Consider the following 19,464-nt stretch of genomic DNA (forward strand, 5'->3'; position numbering starts at 1 on the left):
AAATTTATTTGTTTAGCATTTTTATATAATAATTTTTTTTTCAAATAATAACTATGTTTTCATTTTTAACATATAATTATGTATAAAATAAAATATATAAATCATCTAAGGTAGATGAGATATATTATTTTTATAATTTTTAGTTTTATTAAATTTTTGGAAAAATTAAATCTTAAATTATTTATTTCAGTTTTCATAATACTATTTTTTATTGTATTAAAAATAAAAAACAATCCAAAAGTGCTAAATGTACAATTTTATCAAATTAGACATGTTGTATCTATCGATACGGTATGATACAACCCGATACAGATCCAAAGTATCTTATCTATACACCTCGGATGCCAAGTCGGACGTGTCAGTTAATCGGCAGCCAAAATGGCATCTCCACCACTTAAAACAAGAGGTTAGAACCTTAGCGGTCCATCAATCTTTATAAACTTGCCAAAACAAATAATTAAAAAATGAATTCTAAAATAGGATTTCTGCTTTTTCTGCTGCCCCTCACACCGTACATCTCCTGTTATACTTGTTCACTTTGGTCAGGATTCTTCCCAATGCAAGCCTCAATTTTCATCTCGGCAAAACCAAAACCCTTCTCGCCCCCAATTAGCGTGAAGTCTCAGCACACTCCGACAACGTTGGGCCAACCGCTACATAGTGCTTTTCCCATGGCTGCTCCTAAATGGGCTCAGAAGACGATCACTCTTCCCCCACAAAGACGAGGTTGTCATCTCATCACCCCAAAGGTTCAATCTCTCTCCCTCTCTCTCTCTCTCTCCATTTCTTTGTCCATGGTGGTTTGTAGTTGTCATTATTTCACTGACTGATTTGGTGCGGAAAGGCTGCGAAACAGGAAACCTTGCTTCCTTGTTTTTAAGTTTCATTTATCATATTTTGTGGTGATAAGTAATCTATTTTAGCTTATCCTTAGTTGGACTTTGGTAGTTTTGTCGAAATAATTTTGCCAGGAATTTACTTTTCTTTTAGTTTTTTGTCTGCTGTATTTGGTTGACATAGATGGATATATATTTTTTTGTAGTTTTTTTTTTGTTTTCCTAATATTCTATTGAATATGCGGGGAAATTATAAGTTAGCTTGTTCTTATTCGGGTTCTATTAGTTTTCTCCTAAATTTAGTTTTATGAAATGTCTGTATTCTGTGATTGGTTGGTGATGATGATGAAACCGGCATTTTTTTTTTGTAATTCCTAATTTTGTTGCCTGTTCCTAACGAGTATGGCCGAAGATTTAAAAGATATGCAATTAACACGCGCACACACACATAAAGGATTTCAAAGATCTGCACCTAGTTGAATAGTGAATACATCCACTTTTGTAACAATAGAATCTTTGAAGCCCAAAGACAAACAAACAAGATAGAAAGAGGGTTCTCTAACTGAAATCAGAGAACTCATGAGTCAGCTGAATGTTGAGGCGAGATAGTATTTCAAGAGAATTAAGTTTTTTTTTTTTTGGATAAATAAGAGAATTAAGTTCCATGGCATACTTGCTTGTAGAACAAGGGGTTGTGTGTTCTTCTATCAATCTATCATCTATTTATGTATCCAACTGTTTACCTGTCCATTCTTGATTTTATTTATTATTATTTTTTTGTCTTGGTCAAGGATTGATCTATTGTGTCTATATCATGTGCAAATTTATACAACTCCTCTTGCATATCCTTTTTGACTTCTAACATAATGCAGTTCTTCTCGAAGAACAAAAAGGGGTTAGGATGAACTCATTTTTTATGCACGTCTGGTTACTGGGCTTGAAACCAAATCTGCCTCCTCTGGCACATGATTGGAAGTGTATCAGGTTGTAGATGATCAGTATCCAGGGTGCAGTGTAAAACCTCCTAAGTCTGTCCTCACGAGTGTCGGGATCAAAAGAGAAGTTTTTATCCTAGTTTTAGGGCAAAACAACCAACAGTTTGGAAGAACCATTTTGATAGATATTGTTTGATTTGTACAGGCAAATCTTAAGCGGTTATATTACTACCTTTGTTCTCCCTCTTTACTCCTATTTGCAAATTCATCTTCTATTTTTGGGACTGCAACCAGACCTATATTTTATTTATATTGCTACACAAGTTTTAGCAACTTTGCTGTGCCAGCTCTTTATCCCCCTCTCTCTTCTTTTTTTTTTGATCAGCAATAATGATTAATTTATTAAGTGAATATATGTGGAATTAGTACAATTTGATGATCAGAGTGTCATCCCCCAAAAACATAACCAGTATTACGAAGAAACCCAGTACAAATGCTGCCCATTTGCACTCCCCAAAAAATAATGTGTCTGCTAACCCATTTGCACACCTTTTGATCCACCTGAAATCAGCATTTATATCCTTTGCTATTCTTTCCACTTCCCTGAAAATATGTTTAAGAGTCCATGGAATATGTCTGTTACATTTTTCTCAAGAAATAACTACTTTTGAATCCCCTTCTACCTCCACCTGCCAAAAACCTAATTGATTTGCCAAACCGGAGTCTTTACAGCAAAGCCAATAACTCAGCCTTCACAGAATTTGTAATGCTAGCTGACCCTGAGTATAGACTATAGAGCCAATATCTTACTATCCAAGTTTTTGATTGCTCGACCTATTCCTGCCATTCCCAGTTTCCCAAAGAGCTTCCATCAAAGTTCAGTTTTACTTTGCTAATCTCTAGTGGTTTCACTTTACTCTTATTTTTCCTTTTTCTCTAGAGGACTGTTCTATCTCCTTCCATGCCCTTGGAATGTTAGTAACTTAGAAAAGGTGAAAGCTGTCTAATGTCTTTTTCCACAAGGGAACTTTGATTTTTATACTGTCTATTACCTCCTCCAAAGTCCTATTCTTTCCAGCAAAATTTCTATTATTCCTTTCCCCCCACACCATCCAAGCAATTGCTGCCTTAGTATCTCTCTTCATTATTATTCTTCCTCTCTTCTTTTGTTGCCTCAAGAAGTTTGGATTGAATGTCCGTCACCTCTTGGGGAGGGTCCTACCTGCAGCCAAAGAGAGAATAGAAAAACTCCTGAATACAAAATACAAAGGAATACCAAATATTTTTATGCTTTGGCCAATGGGAGACGGAGACAAAATTCTGTGACCAAATTAGAAATTGATGGAGAAATCTTCTCCTCTCAAGAAGAGATAGAAAGGATTTTTGTGGATCACTTCAAATCAAGGATGAGAGGACCTCTAAACATTAGAGAGAGGCTAGAAGGATTAGAGTGGCCAAGGCTAGACGAGAGCATTTCAGGTTGGCTAGAAAGAAACTTTGAAGAAGAAGAAATCAAACAAGCGGTGTTCTCTATGGATAGATCAAAGGCACCAGGCCCAGATGGTTTCACCATGGCCTTTTACCAAGATTATTGGAGAACAATTAAGGAGGATCTGGTTGAGGTTTTCAAGGAGTTTGAAGAGAGACATGTGATTAGCCCTAGAATAAATGCCACTTTTTTAGCCCTCATTCCGAAAAAGATCGATGCTAAACACCCAAAAGACTACATGTCCATTAGTTTGGTGACGAGCATTTATAAAATCTTAGCAAAGGTGCTATCCTTAAGGATCAAAGTGGTTTTACCATCTATCATTAGTCAAGCTCAAGGAGCCTTCATACAAGGTAGGTAGATAACCGATCAAATCCTAATAGCAAGCGAGTGTGTAGAGGATATAGGAAATCAGGGGGTTCAGGCTTTGTTTGCAAGTTAGACCTTGAGAAGGCATATGATATGGTGGACTGGAGTTTCCTCTTGGAGATACTTAGAACTTGTGGGTTTGGGGAGAGATGGTGTTTATGGATGATTGGTTGCCTCACTTCGGTTCATTACTCTGTGCTAGTGAATGGAATGGTAAAGGACTTCTTTCAGCCTGCAAAGGGTTGAGACAGGGTGATCCTTTTTCTCTTTTTCTTTTTACTTTGGTGGAAGGTGTATTGAGTAGATTAATATCAAAAGCAGATAGGGAGGGGGTAATAGGTGGTTGGAAGATCGGAAGGAATAATGTCTCTGTAACTCATCTCCAGTTTGCAGATGATATTATTATTTTTTGTGAGGGAAGCGAGCCAAGAAGAGTGGGAAATCTTAAGGATATAATTTTATACTTTGAGAGAGTTTCCAATCTAAAGATCAACTTTGAAAAAAGTTTTGTAGTAGGGGTCAGTCTGGATGACAATGAAGTTGAGTCTATTGCTAACTATTCGGACTGCTCTATTTCCTCTTGGCCCTTGACTTATTTGGGTTTACCTTTGGGTGGGAATCCTAGAGAATGCAAATTTTGGTACCCAGTGGTGGAGAAATTTGAAAGAAAGTTGCCAATTTACCAGTCTATTATCTCTTTGTGTTTAGGATCCCCCATAGGGAGGCTAGGAAATTAGAAAAAAATGATGAGAGATTTTCTTTGGGAACCAGGGGAGGAGAAAAAGGATCACTTAGTTAATTGGGAGACAATTTGTCGGAGTAAAGAGGCAGGGGGTTTGGGATTAGGGAATTTGGTCTTAAAAAATGAAGCTTTATTGGGAAAGTGGCTATGGAGATGGCCTTTGGAAAGAGAAAGTTTGTGGCATAGGGTTGTGCTTAGTATTCATGGCTGTTGTAAGGTATGCTACTTGTTTTGGAAATTTGGTTCTTTTCTAGGAAGACACTTGGGTGGGAAATAAACCTCTAAAAGACGTATTTCCTTCTCTGTATGCCCTTTCCCTTTATAAAAAGGAGGTTATCCCTGTCCTTTTCCCCCTCTGGTTTTACCTTTATCCTTGAATTGGGACTTTGGTTTTCGTAAGGGCTTAAGGGAGGAGGAGCTTGCTTGTGGTACTCAACTTCTATCCATTCTAGAGAGTGTGTGTTTGGACCCCTCCTCTCTTGATAAAAGGGTGTGGACTCCTATCCCAAAAGGGTCTTTCACTTGTGCATCGTTCTTCAAATCCTTTTGTTTGAGCAACTCTTTTGATCCTTTCCCAGTGAAAGAAGTTTGGACAAAGCCTATGCCACCCAAAATTGTTGTTTCTGCTGGGAAGTGTACCTTGGTAAGATCAATACTTTGGAGAACTTACAAAAGAAAAAGCCTTTTATTTGTTTGTCCCCAAATTGGTGTGTATTGTGCAATTCTCATAGTGAGGACTGTTACCACTTACTGGTTTCTTGCTCCTTTGCTGTAGCTCTTTGGGAATGGATGTTTGTTTTGTTTAGATGTAGGTGGAATCACCCAACAGAGGTAAAATCATTATTCGCACCAACTACCTTTGTTTGCCTAACAAAAAGGAGTATGTGGAGATGTTTCAAAGCAGCCATCTTATGGACAATCTGGGAAGAAAGAAATGCTAGAATTTTCCAAGATAAAGAAAGGTCCTTCACAGAAGTGAAGGAATGTATCTTAACCATGACTATCCATTGGTTGAAATCCTTGGCTTCTTTCAACTCTTTTTCATTTGATGACATCTGGAGAAATTGGGCCATAGTTGCACACACTTCGGTTAGGAAAATCAGAGCCACTATAATTTGGGTAACTCCCCTAGAAGGTTTTTTTAAACTAAATTTTGACGGAAGCAGCCAGGGTAACCCAAGACTGTCTGGCATTGGAGGAGTATTGAGGAATGAAAATGGCAACATCATATCCTTATTCTCAGGCCCGATAGGGATAGGGGACTCTACAAGAGCTGAGATATTGGCTGCAGTACAGGGAATTCAGATTGCTAATCAACTAGGAGTGGGGAACCTATTGATTGAAGGGGATTCTAAGGTGATTGTGAGCTGGTTGTCAAATCCAGATTCAGTTGTTTGGAGTTATAGGGATCTCATAAAAAGAAGCTAAATGTTCAACAAGGCACATAACATGTAGATATCAGTGGGTGGGTAGGGAGGCAAATGCTTTGGCTGATCATCTTGCTAAACAGGGGGCTACTAGGGACCATTTATTCTGGGCAGCAATGTAATTTTTTTTCTGATCTTTTGTAACGGTTAGGGGAGGCTGCATCTCATGCCTCTCCAAGGGATTCTTGTAAAATCTTATTCCTATTGTTTAATGAAATCATTTTCAATTATCAAAAAGCAAAAAAATAATACAAAGGAATAAGAGATTAATAAATGGGAGAGGGTCTCTCCACTACCCCTACATAAGAAGCACATATGAGGAGAGAGGCAAGAGGAAGGCCTCCTTTGCATGCCCATCACCTCCTCTGCTGCATATCACATGTATTTCCTTCATCTTCTTCATTTTCTTTTTTTTTTATCAGTAAATATGTGTTTTATTAAAATTCAGATTGTAATCATTTTATACAATTTGATGATGGGATTGTTGATCCCTTTTCCTCACTCTATTCATCCCTCATTATAGTGTAGCCCAAAATAATTGTTGTCTCAATGCCCCTTGTTTTGCTAATCCATCAGCTAGCCCATTTGCACTTCTTCGGACCCATTTAAATTCAGCCTCGACCTCCTTGGCAATCTTCGCCACTTCCCTAATCACATGTTTAAACGTCCATGGGGTGTGGCTGCTATTTGTTGCCCATGAAATTACTACTTTTGAATCCCCTTCCACTTCAACATGTCTGCATTCTAGTTGTTTGGCTAGCTTTAACCCTTGTAGTAATGCCAATAGTTCAGCCTTCAGCGAGTTTCCATTGCCAATCGGCCCTGAGAACATACCCAATATCCTCCTGTCATGGTTTCTTAATACTCCTATTCCTGAGATGCCTAGATTTCCATATGAGCACCCGTCAAAGTTCAGCTTTACTTTATTGCCTTCAGGTGGTTTCCACTCCGGCCTTACTTTATCTCTTACTCTCGAAGATTGTGCTACTTTGGACCATGTTCTTAGAATATCTGTGGCTGAGAAGACTTGAAAGCATTCCAAGAGTTTTACCCAATGGGCTACTTTCACCTTGATATTATCAATCACTTCCTCTACTGTTCTACTTTTTTCCAAGAAAATTCTGTTGTTTCTCTCTTTCCATATTACCCAACAAGTTGCTGCCTTTGTTGCTTTCCACATTACCATCCCTCTTTTCTTTCTCTGTCTCAAGAAATCATGGTTGAAAAGTCTTGCCACATCTTGAGGGGGAGCCCACCTGCAGCCAAAAAGAGTACAAAAGAAATCCCAAATTCGGTGCACAAAAGAACAGGATATCATTAAATGAGAAAGGGTCTCACCATTTTCCTTACACAGTGAACACACATGAGGAGAAAGGCACATGTATGGTCTTCTTTTCTGCAGCATATCACAAGTGTTTACCTTACCAAGGAATACTTCTTCTTTGAAGAAGATGTATGGCCTTCATCTTCTTCATTTTCTTGTTTGTCTCTTATATTCTCTCTTTCCCATAGATCTTTAAAAAGGTAGTAAATTATTGATTGAAGAAAAGAAGTTTTTACTCTCTTTTTCTGCTAGATTTTCTATAAAATATTTTTTGAGGACTAAAGTTGTTCCATTGGAGAAAGGCTATGCTGCTTTGGAAAACCTATACTAAAAAACAAAGAACAAGTTGGAAAAGGGTTAGGTCATGCAAATGCCTTTGGTTGGGAGGCAATCCTCATCGATAAAGATTTCCTAGGCTTTATTCTGTGTTAACCCAGAAGAGGTTCATGTCTTCATGATTATTGCCCAATTCTCTCTCTTTATTTTATTAGTGATGTGTCAAGCAACTCATTCTCTTATTCTCTGGAATAGGTGCCCATTTGAAAGGGTTTTCATGCAGTGGCTTCTGGTGTTGCAAGGTGGACCCTACATGGAAAGTCTATAAGCTATCTTTGGTGAAAACATGGAAAGCCAAAATATGCTTTAATAAAGCTAATAAATCAACTTTCCAATGAAGCTGGTTTTAGTAGCTTCATCCAAGAGACTCAATCAACACAGCTCAATCATAGCTGAAGCACTGGGCTCTTGGACTTTCTTGGAACATGAGAGACCATGAAAGAGATTGCATTGATCCTTTCTTAACCTTCTAAAACATATATTAATTTGGAGGATGGTATAGTCATCTGTTGGTGCTTGATCTGAAAAGATGTTTTTTTTTTTTAATGAATGAAGATAATTTATTAATCCTGAAAATTAAGGCAATACAGGAAACCCATGAAGAGGCACAAGGTGTTACCTCTTCTAACAGAGTATTACACCAAGTTAAAAACAGGAATAAACAGAAATAAAATTACAGAGCTGCCCAAAATAAATGTTCCCTTGAAGCCATTGCTTAGCTAACCCCTCCGCTAAGGTATTTGCTGATCTTCCCACCCAAAGAGAGGTAACAGTCATTTATCAAAAAAAAAGGGAGGTAATAGTCATGTTTCTTGTGAGCTAGTTGACTTTCCTCAATAAGTCTCTGTGTCGCCACATAGCTGAAGCTGGACCTGTCAGCCATCCCACAACAATTTTGGAGTCTTCTTCAACTACCAAATGCTGAACTCCTAATTGTTCTGCAATCTGAATACCTTGTACAACTGCTAAAATCTCAGCTCTATTGGAGTCTCCTATTCCCATGGGGCCTGAGAACATGGCTAAGATGTTGCTCTCCTTATCTCTTAGCACCCCTCCTATCCCCGATGAGCCTAGGTTTCCTTGGCTTCCATCAAAGTTCAGCTTTGCCCATCCTTCAGGCGGAGGCATCCACACTGCAGATTCCCTGTCCTTTCTCGTATGGCTATTAGCCACCACTATCCAGTTTCTCCAAATATCATCAAAGGAAAATGTATGAAAGAAGTCCATAGTTCTTAACCAATGAATGGCCCTAGTCAAGATACAATCCTCAACAGCCTGAATGCTTCTTTCCTTTTCCTTGAATACCCTTGCATTCCTTTTTTCCCAGATTGTCCACAAGGCGGCTGCTCTAATACATCTCCACATCATTTTTCCTTTTTTTGTAGGCCACACAAAAAAAGAAGGATAGAACAACTGACTTAAGTCTGTGGACAGATTCCACTTGCACCCAAACAAAGAAAAATCCAACTCCAAATAGCACTAGAAAAAGGAACAAGATACAAGTAAGTGGGAGCAATCCTCACCACTAGCCCTACAAAGTACACACCAGTTAGGGGACAGACATATGAAAAGCCTTTTCTTCTGCAAGCAGTCCAAGGTATTAATCTTTCTATAAAACACCTCCTAGCAGAAAATAATAATTTTAGGTGGAACAGGTCTAGACCATATCTCCTTGGTCGGAAAACCCAACTGTCCCAGGGAAGAGCAAAAGGACTTAAAAATGGAAGCACAAGTGAAGTAACCTTTTGGATGAGGGGACCATAATCTCACATCCAAACTAAGAGGGTCATCTGAAAGTTGTTGTTAATGGTATTGATTTGACTATAGTATGATTAAGAAATCAAGGATATGCTACTAATGAGTATTGACTGTAGATAGATAGATAGATAGATTGGTACACAAGTTGACGACACACAGACAACCTCTAGACCTTAAATGCATGGACACTCTCATTTATCCTAACCTAAAATAAAACAAAATTGTTAATGATTAACCAGTGTTTTAAAAGGCTGGGAGGCATAGCCACCCCCAAAATGCCCTGAGGCGTGTATGCCAGAGGCATTGATACCTTTGAGAGGTATGCTTCATACACCTTTTTCATGAGGCGTGCACACGCCTCATGTGCCTCACACACACCTCATACAAAAGACAGAAAAAAGGAAAAAAAAGAAAGAAAAAAGAAAAGAAAGGGAAGGGAAAACAAAATAAAAAAAAAAGAGAAAAGAAAGAAAAGGGAAGGGAAGGAAAGATTTTATTAAAAACAAAGAAAAATGAAATTTCCTCTTCTTTGTCCTCCCCCTCCTCTTAAGGAGAGGCTTATGCCTCGTGTTTGGGAGGCTTACACCTCTTACATTTTGAACTATGCCTCATTCCTCTAGGTAGTGGAACGCCTTGCATCACGTTTCTGTGTTTTAAAACATTGTGATTAACATTATATTTAATCTTTGGAAGCTGAAAAAGAAAGCTGTGAAAAAGCAATATGTTTAATTAACCGGTGCCTTTTGAATTACTGTATGAGATTGCATAATTTCATAAGGAAAAAGGTTTCACAATCGACTCAAAATTAGGCTTATTCTCTAGATGACTTGTCTATCATGAAGAGATACATTATGTTGACAGTCTATTGGCTAAAGAACCATCTTCACTGGTCAAGAAATCTAGTAATATGGGATATCGATTGGTATCCTTATTGAATAATATGATATATTGATTCTTATCCATGGTGTTTACTTGGTTAATATGGCTATTGGTTTATTATATCAGCTCCCAAATTAAGAAAAAAATCTAATACAAATTATCAGTGACCCAAGCTGACCAGTTTTAATGAGTTATGCTGCAGATGGCTATTTGTTCTGAATGCTATGTTTGAAAATCCTTTACCTTAAGATGGATAATACATCAGGTCTCATAGCCAATCCCATAACATTTAACAAACATGGTTGGGTGTACCATTTTAAAATTTAAATAGTGACAATAAGGTGACCATTTAAAACAAGGGCTACAACCACACACAAATGATGTTGCAATATACATTATCTACTTTTAGATATTGCCTTGGAGCCTAGCTGTTATGTGTAGTTTTCTGCCATTTAATTGGTATAAATAGAAAAAAGTAAATAATAAATCAGTTGCACTTTTTCTTGATTAGGAGATAATAATGAATACTTAAACTTACTTGCCTTAGGTTCCTCATCATATATCTAGTTTATGGTAATTAAATAAAGTTACACATTAATGCCTTTTTTATAATTTTTCAAATGTCATATAAAAATTCTAGATATTTCCTGATGTTTTCAATGTTTCCAATAATTTTTACAATGCTTCAAATCAAATTTCCATTTAGTTGTAGTTAACCTAAACTAAAATCTCTGAACTTCACATCGAGTTCCCTCAAATCGTCTACGAAACTTGTGCAGTTGTAGATTGTATTTCCATCATTCCATGTTGTATTCTCCTCTCTTAATAACTTCTTTGTTATCAGGTGCTTTCTGATTCTTCAACTTGGTCTTTTTTTGGCAGTTAGTTTTATGTTTCATATATGCAGTGTTAGAAGTTACTCTCACTCTTTAAAACTTGTTCAATAAAAGGTTTTCATTATCTCTCAAACAGATACTGAAGGAAATTGATCAGGATTTGTCTGGATTCAAGTGTGGCCTCGCACATTTTTTCTGTAAGTGATTAAACCTCATTATATCATTAACCTGTCCATCCTGGGGACCTATTTTATTAAATCAAAAACTTTTTTTTTTTGCTTCCAGTGCAACATACAAGTGCCTCCCTCACGCTAAATGAGAACTACGATTCAGATGTTCGAGATGACACTGAGACATTCCTCAACAGGATAGTTCCAGAGGTTGCTATTTTTCTTTTTTATTTTGTACATTTGTGTTAACTTTGATTGCAAAAGGTTTAATTTGGTGTTTGGATATGCGACTTTCAGGGGCGGTCAGCACCTTGGAAACATACTTTAGAAGGTTAGTATAGGAAGTCTGTGGCTTGAATTCTCTTTTCTCCACAGTTTCTGGTTAAAAACTTAAAATTGCTCCATGGGTTGTGTTTGTTTTAATATATTGGCATGTGTAGCACATAGAGTTTTTCCCCCTTAACTAAGAGATTGGTGTCACAATACCAAGGTTTTGCAGTTCATTATTTTTGAAGTTTTGATATTTCATTTTGTTCGATTCTGGACTGCCACCAATATGTAATATAGGTGGAATTTAGTATTTGCCAAATTCTATTTGGAATGAGAAAGATTAGGTTGATGGATGCAGGCCTGGAAGATTAATAAAATGAGTTATATAGGATAAAAGCGATACACATTTTGGATGAAATAAAAGTGTTTTTCAATTGATTAAAGAGTAATGATATTAACATATAATTAAATTTATTCTGACATCTAACAATGAAAGCAGGAACAATGAACATGACAAGGAAGTTTTTGTTTGCCCTAAAACATCTTGCTTGCCAGTTAAAATCTACCTTTCAGGTTGATTCTGAGATTCACCATTGTTTATTTTGGCAGGCCCTGATGACATGCCAGCACACATTAAATCCTCAATGTTTGGGTGCACCCTCACGTGTGGATCTCCTCAAACTTCATAAATTACTCAATCTAAGGCACCTCGTTTGTGAGTTTTTTGTTCCTCAATTACTGATTTAATGCTAACTTGGTGTTTACCTTTACAGGGTTCCGATAACCGATGGGCGGCTCAACATGGGAACTTGGCAGGTAACTAGTAATGAGGTTAATGGAGGAACATCTATAACTATGTGTTTTATTTTCAGTGAAGAAAATTATACTTCTGTGTTTCTAAGAGGCCAAGGGTTGTTGCCTAATTCTGCCATGAAGGGTTAGTACTTGGTAGATGTTTTCATGCATCTAGGAAGACATTTTGGTTTATACATAGCATGATTAAATATCAATCTCCAGTTACCTAACAATGCAATGATAGACCAGGAACGTATTAATAAATCCTTTTTTATCAATAAACAGAAACTTTTATTAAACTTTAGATAAGATTTTACAAGCATCCCTTAGAGAGGCACGGGATGCTACCTCTCTATAAAAAGCAAATAAAAATTACAACTGAGCCCAAAACAAATTATCACTATTCACCCCTTGCCTAGCCAATGCATCTGCCATCCCATATTAATAAATCTTTTGCCACGCGTTTGTAGCTCACGTTGACATGTATCTTATAAAGGGCCATTGCCCATTAATATTCCTATCTGAGGTCTTGAGAGAGCTAGGTGGGATACGGGCCTAACCACTAGCATCAGTAGATTGCCCCTTTAGGAGGAGGTGTTGTTCACTGATGATAGTTTGAATGATGTTTCTAGGATAAATCATTTCAGCTCAATTGTCCATAAGGAGGAGGATTAAATATTATATCTTCCACAGGGTTGGAGCTGGTTTGTGCTTCAGGAATCAGGAGTGCAATCAATTGGCTAATGCCATTTATCATTAAAATTGAAGCTTAAGTTTTATACAGAAGCTATAAGAAAAATCATGTAATCATGCATAATGTAGCCAACTGTTCAATAATTTTAAATTGGAAGTCACTGTTTTTGGAGCAAGCTAAGGGGTTTCGTGAATTTGCAACCTGGCTAATTGACTGGGATAGTAATTTTGATTCCGATGTGGAAGCAAGGAAAGAATTCATGGGGAAACAAACCAATTTTTCAATTCATATGTCAATTCCTGGGTTACAGGATATATTGATGTTGTCCGAGTCTCTCTCTAGATATAGGTGTTTTAAGAAGAGAGTATTGAATTTTCCAGAAGTTAGTTCAAAATTACTATTTAGGTAACTTTCATACATACTATTTATAGTAATTCTTGTAATTACTATTAAACTCATGACTTGCTATTTTTAGTAATGCCTGGTGTCTTTACATTAAGTTACTTTTAGTAGAAGTTAAGTCTTGTTAGAGTTCTTTAGGAGTTAGACTGTTAAGAGTCCTTGTATACATATATACATAGTGTGTGTGTGTGTGTGTGTGTAGTTTCTTGTTCTTTCATGGACAGAAAACTGTCTACTTGCTTTTCTGTCCACATTTTTCATCTTTAATCACCTAAAGCCCCTCCTTTCACCCCGTAAGCCCACCACCAGAACTGAAATTTGTAGGACCCCTACCTGTCCTACATCAAATTTGGTGCAATTTTCATGTTCCAAGGGACAAGAGTAAGTGCTTATCCACTTGATGTCAATAAGGCATCCCTTTTATTGAGAAGGCATGGGTTCAAACTGCGAATAGGCAGTCTCTCTATTGTTGTGTGCTAATGGGCCCTGTGTGCACCCTATCACTAGCCCACTAACACACTGATTAGGTCTATCATTTAGCATCTTACCCCCATGGGGGCTAAAGGGCCTAAAGCTGCATCACCAACACAAAAAAAAAAAGCAACTAGGACAAGGCCAAAAAGTACCTAAGTTTATTTGGTGGAGAGAAATATTTTGATTCATTCTGTAAATGTCCTAGGGAGTGAAATGGAGGAATAGGATTTTTGCAACTGATCCCACATAGGTTATGATGATGATCCATGGTCTGTTCTTAACCAATCCAACATGGTTTGTTCCACATAATATAAAATCTTGGGCTGTCAAGCATGAGAACGCAGGTTTGAGTCTGAGAGCGGCTACTTTGACCTCCCAAAATTCCAGGTAGCTGGGACCAACATTGGGTAGTGGGTTTTTTATTTGTTCTACATACTGTTCTATATATTTTTAAGCTTTAATGCTATTTGAGTATATGTAGAAGTATCCATATTGTATTCAGTGTCATATCAGGTTCATATAATTTCTGATACTGGTCTGCTGGTCATGTAGAGGTATCATAGATTATAGTTATTTGCTGATCCGTAGAATATCCCACCCGTCTCATTACGGATTGGTCGGCTCTACTGAATTCATTCGTATCCTTCAGAGTTAATACTTAGTAGTAGTAAAGTTTTTCTTTCTTTTTTTTTTTTTGATCAATGAGTAGAGTTTTTCTAAACTTAGTAAGCTTATTGTCTTCAATACTTGTTTATTTTACTATTTCTAGTACTTTCTGGAATTATTATTTCCATTATTACAAGACTTGGATCCTTCATCAAACCGGAAGGGCCACCAGGTCATGGGTCAAGCAGTTCAACAAGAAGGATTGGCATTTTATTATTTTGCTTAGGGTGCTTTCACTTTCATATTGAACTGGGAAAGTGAAATCTGGTTCTACATAAAACGAGGAGAAAAAGGAAATAATTTGAAGGTTAACACTCTTTTCCCTTATTTTCAGGGAATTTGGTTGTGTGAGCATCGGGACCATGCTACTCCACGCAAAGTTGTGGTTACTCTTAATGGAGTATAAGGTAAAAGTCTTTTCTGACGACAAATAAGAAGCTGCTGTGCTGTGGTTATTATTGTTTATTCTGCATCCGATTAATTCATCCTTTATTTCAACTGTTATTTATTTTTGATATGAAAAGGTATGATCATGATCTGAAACACCAATTTTCAGACAGATATGATGGTGTGCTGGTATCAAGGCCAACTTTAGTGGGAACTGGTCTGACATCTACAGAGATGACGCAGTTAATATCATTAAGATGCGTTATTTAGCGCTACAGTTTTTGGGGTCCAAATCTTATTAAACTACTCCTAAAAGGCTAAAATAATTAATGCCACATATTAATTATCATTCTGACAGGTATTTGGCAAATAACTAAGTTAAATTATTGTATGTTTGATCGTTTGGTCTTTAACATAGCTACACAGTCCCTGGATGGTTTCATTTAGAATTTCAACTCTAAAACTTGGCTTGTTTAGATGGATAGATAGTAATCAGGCTTGCTCCAAGTTGGCATTGAGAAAGTTAAACTCGAAACCAGAGAGAGAGAGAGGTTTATGAACATGTTCCAGGCTAGTAACGTTGGTTTTTTGGGTTAGGTCAGTCAATCTCGAATGGTAGTATTGAACTTTTTGGTGGAAAGTTTGAGACCCCTATCAAGTTGTTTCGGCCATGGTTCAAAGTATCGACACATATTGGCCCATATCGGCTGATACATATCTATCCGGGACCCCTCTGATATGCCTCTACAGTGGGTGTATTGGGGGTTTGACTGGTTCAGTGTGGAGGCCGCTTAAACCGGCTCCCCTGAACCAGTTGTAAAAAAAAATACCAAAAAGCTGTATCGATTTGCCTGATATGCCCATACTGGTGTATCGATATTTTGAACCTTTTTCATCCTGACATTGAACACCCAAACAAACAAGTTTTAACGTGTTATATAGACTGTTGGGATGCAGGCATGCCGCAATGATCTTCAGTCTCCGAAGTCCAAAAGTCCAAACGCACAACATTTGGAAACTGGGTATTTCTAATTTGGTAAATTTTCTATGCTTCGGGCCATGGCTGCGCCTTTTTCTACATAGGTTTACATAGCAAAAGTACCGAAATGAGATTTGGCAATTGAGAAGGTTTCCTTGGCTTTTATAGCAATGCAAATAACGAGATTGGAATGGACCAGGCTACCCCCCCCCCTCAAATTATTCAGGTCTACTCCCCATGGAAGATCATCGATCCTCGTAACAAATATGTGAAATAAGGAATTTGCCACATAATTCTTAAAAGAATAGAAATTCAATTCAACCAGGCTAAATTTTACCTTAACCTCTACTTTGCACTGTTTAGCCCCCCCCCCACCCATATGTGATATGTTGAAGGTTGCATTTAAAAACGCTTTTCAGACTATGAAGTTTGAAAACTTGCCTTTCAGATGTTAGTGGCATTCGGGTTTAGGTCTGATTAGAGGATTTGAAACAAAAATTCAAATCTAATGTGATAAAATGGCATTAATGCCCTCATTATTGTCATCTATTTTACAATAATAATAATAATAATAAATCAACATTGTTATAGATATTTATTATTACTTAATAAATATTAATTTTCTACTTAAATAAATAATAATAATATTTAATAATAATACTAATAATAACTATATTATTACTAAATATCTTGTATTATAAAATTATAAATAATTATCATTTTAATTTAAATAAATACTTATATAATAATAAGAATATTTCATAATATATTTATTAGTAACAATTAAAATATTTATGTTTATTATTAGTTAATAATAATAAATAAATATTATTTTTAATAATATAATAAATAATTATTTATTTCAAAAAAATAGAATATTTGTTTATTATTAGTTAATAATAGTAAACTTCACAATTTCAGATGTTGGAGAATTGCTCCAACTCAAATGATCTTAGCTTTTCAAAATCTCTAAAATGTAGAAAATCATTTCTACTTTTCAGATTCTAGACCCGAATAATATCTTTTGAAATTTTCTGGTTTCATATTTATCAAATGCCACTTAAGTCTTTTAGATAGTAATGTCACTAAATATAAAACATTGGGTGTGGTGATTCCATGATTTGTCTATGCATGTCTATTATAATTCAAAGAGTGCCCCTTAATACATGCGTCAAAGACTTTTGAATTACTTTGCCAAATAAAAAGAAAGAACAAAAAAAATGAGTATATCCAACATAAAACCAAAACAATAGATCGGGGATCTTCGTCGGATGGGATATTTGTCGCAAAGTGAAAATTTAGGGGGATATTTGATGTAAATGAAAATTTAGGGGGCAATTGTCACTGATCCCAAAGTATAGGGGATCATGGGAAGATATTTTTTGAAGAGGGATATTTCTTGAAGTTAACTATGGAGCATTAATGGAGGGGGATATTTGTTGTAAAGTGGAAGTTTGGGGGTCTTTATTGCAAATGAAAGTTTAAAGGGTAATTGTCAATGATCCCATAGTAGAGTGATTTTTGGCTATGATGATCCTTAAACTTTGCAAAAAGGCCACTTTTGATCCTAAAATTTTGAAAAGGACATTTTGGTCCTCAAACTATGTTGAAAAAGGCCATTTTATGGCAAAAATTAATGACATTATAGACGTTCTGAACAATTTCATGAGGTAAATAATAAAATATTAAGCCTCACTACCGTGACATTGTTTAAGTCCAAAAAAAAAATTATTTGAAAAAAATGATATGTGGGTCTTACATAAAATTCATACCTATTCACATGTGATCAAGAATAAAAACAAAAATAATTATTTTTATTTAAGAATTAATTATTAATAAAATAATGAATTATAAATTAAATAAAAGAAAATAATTTGGCTCTTTCAACTTAAGTAATTTTAAGGGGAAAAATTACATGTGGGTCTCACTTAAAATTCCCACCTATTCACATCTAACTAAGAATGAAAACATAATAATTATTTTTATTTAATAATTAATTCATAAATAAAATTAATAAAATAATGAATTATTGATAACACAAAAATATGTAGTATTATTTATATTTTATTATTAATAATTTGTTATTTTATTAATAATTACTATTACTATTACTATTTATATTTATCATTAATAATTTATTATTAAATAAGAATAATTATTTTTGTTTTTATTTTTGGTCACATATGAATAGACTGGAAATTTATGTGGGACCCATGTGTAATTTTTCAAATAATTTTTTCTACTTGAACAATGTCACATCAACAAACCTTATTATTTTATTATTTTTCTAACAAAATTGTTAATAGTGTCTTTAACGTCGTCAATTTTTGCCATAAAATGGTCTTTTCACCATAGTTTGAGGGAGAAAATGGCCTTTTTGAAAACTTAGGTTAAAAAATAGTTTTTTCACAAAGTTCAAGGGTTGTTAGAGCCAAAAGTCCTAGTAGAGGGGTTTTTGTTGCAAATGAAAGTTTATGGGGTAATTGTCATTGGCCCCATAGTATGGGGTAATTTACCCAAAACTGCCAAGCGCTAGGATCCTATCCCGTCTACCTCCAAGAGACCAAGACCCTTTGAGCTGAGATCACATCTTCACCCCACAGAGGGTGCCCCACAAATGCCTTGCATGCACATCTCATCGTGCATTGGGAACATCTCCCGAAGTGGGGCACCCTTTGTGGGGCACAGATGTGAATTCCTAGTAAAATCACCGATCTTGTTTCAAGAAAAAAAGGGTAAATTATAGACTTATACCCTCTACTTTGGAGGTAGTTCACTTAGCCTCCCCCAAATTTTCATTTGTGACAAACACCACAAACTTTCAAATTCTTAGCCCCCCAAACTTTCATTTGTGACAAACACCACGAACCCTTCAAATTCCAACATTTTGCCCATGCTAGTAGCATTTAATCAATTAACTTTGACTCCATGCCACTATTATGTGTGTATTTCCATTTTAGAAAATTTCGTCTGCCCTTATATCCATTTATAAGATAATTTTGCATAAAATTGATAAAACACAACTAAAAAATGGAAAAAATAGAAAATTGTGAAAAGCATAGGAGATACAACAAAAATGAAGAAAAAAGAGGAAAATTAAAAAGAGTTAAGTTATAGATTATCATCTTGTACTTTGGAGAAGTGACACTGAACTTTCATTTGCAACAATGAGCCGTTGAGCTTTCAAATTCCAACACTTTGGCTCTCTCTGTTCAATGCATTGATGAAAAAAGTTAATTTATTAAAATGCATTTTCAAGATTCATATGGGTGAAAGGATATTTCAAAATGACAAAAAATGGGTAAGGCAAACCAATGTTGCATCATTTTTTGCCCAATTGAGTTAGAAAAAAAGAAACATAAATAAAGAATTTATACAAATATATAAGAGAATGACAAAATGATCCCATAAATTCAGAGATTTAGGAATGTTTAACAAGCACATAACAGTCAAATGAATATCTTTTTTCTAAGTTGATTAAGTGAATATTAACGGAGGGGTGAAATATTGGAATCTGAAAGTTTGGAGGGTCTTCGAGTCTTAATCGGCTTCAATAAAAATCCGCAATACAGGGTGGTAATTTGTATTTTACCCAAAAATGAGAAATACTAAAAAAGTGGTTTAGGGGGCTAAATGTTATAATCCAAAACAAATTGTTTAAAAGGATAAATTTATTTTTGGCATCGATCCATGCTC

General features: G+C 35.8%; 1 protein-coding gene across 3 annotated transcripts; it reads left to right on the plus strand.

Annotated features, from left to right (window-relative positions):
* Positions 1 to 467: 467 nt before the first annotated feature.
* LOC104606910 (secondary thiamine-phosphate synthase enzyme) lies at positions 468 to 15,202 on the plus strand. Of its 3 annotated transcripts, none has more exons than XM_019199366.2 (8): positions 468 to 749; positions 11,068 to 11,128; positions 11,217 to 11,311; positions 11,399 to 11,432; positions 11,981 to 12,035; positions 12,145 to 12,187; positions 14,737 to 14,809; positions 14,927 to 15,202. In XM_019199366.2, exons 1-7 carry the CDS (start codon positions 558 to 560, stop codon positions 14,806 to 14,808), a joined length of 552 nt encoding a protein of 183 aa, XP_019054911.1. In that variant the 5' UTR covers positions 468 to 557; the 3' UTR covers position 14,809; positions 14,927 to 15,202. The 3 variants fall into 3 exon arrangements, with proteins under 3 accessions (XP_019054911.1, XP_088745885.1, XP_010270639.2); XM_088889759.1 differs by having other exon boundaries at positions 14,963 to 15,202; XM_010272337.3 differs by having other exon boundaries at positions 469 to 749; positions 14,959 to 15,202.
* Positions 15,203 to 19,464: the final 4,262 nt, after the last annotated feature.

This window comes from Nelumbo nucifera, chromosome 6 (genome assembly GCF_055504915.1).
Source record: "Nelumbo nucifera cultivar China Antique chromosome 6, China Antique-T2T, whole genome shotgun sequence".
Classification (NCBI taxonomy): domain Eukaryota; kingdom Viridiplantae; phylum Streptophyta; class Magnoliopsida; order Proteales; family Nelumbonaceae; genus Nelumbo; species Nelumbo nucifera.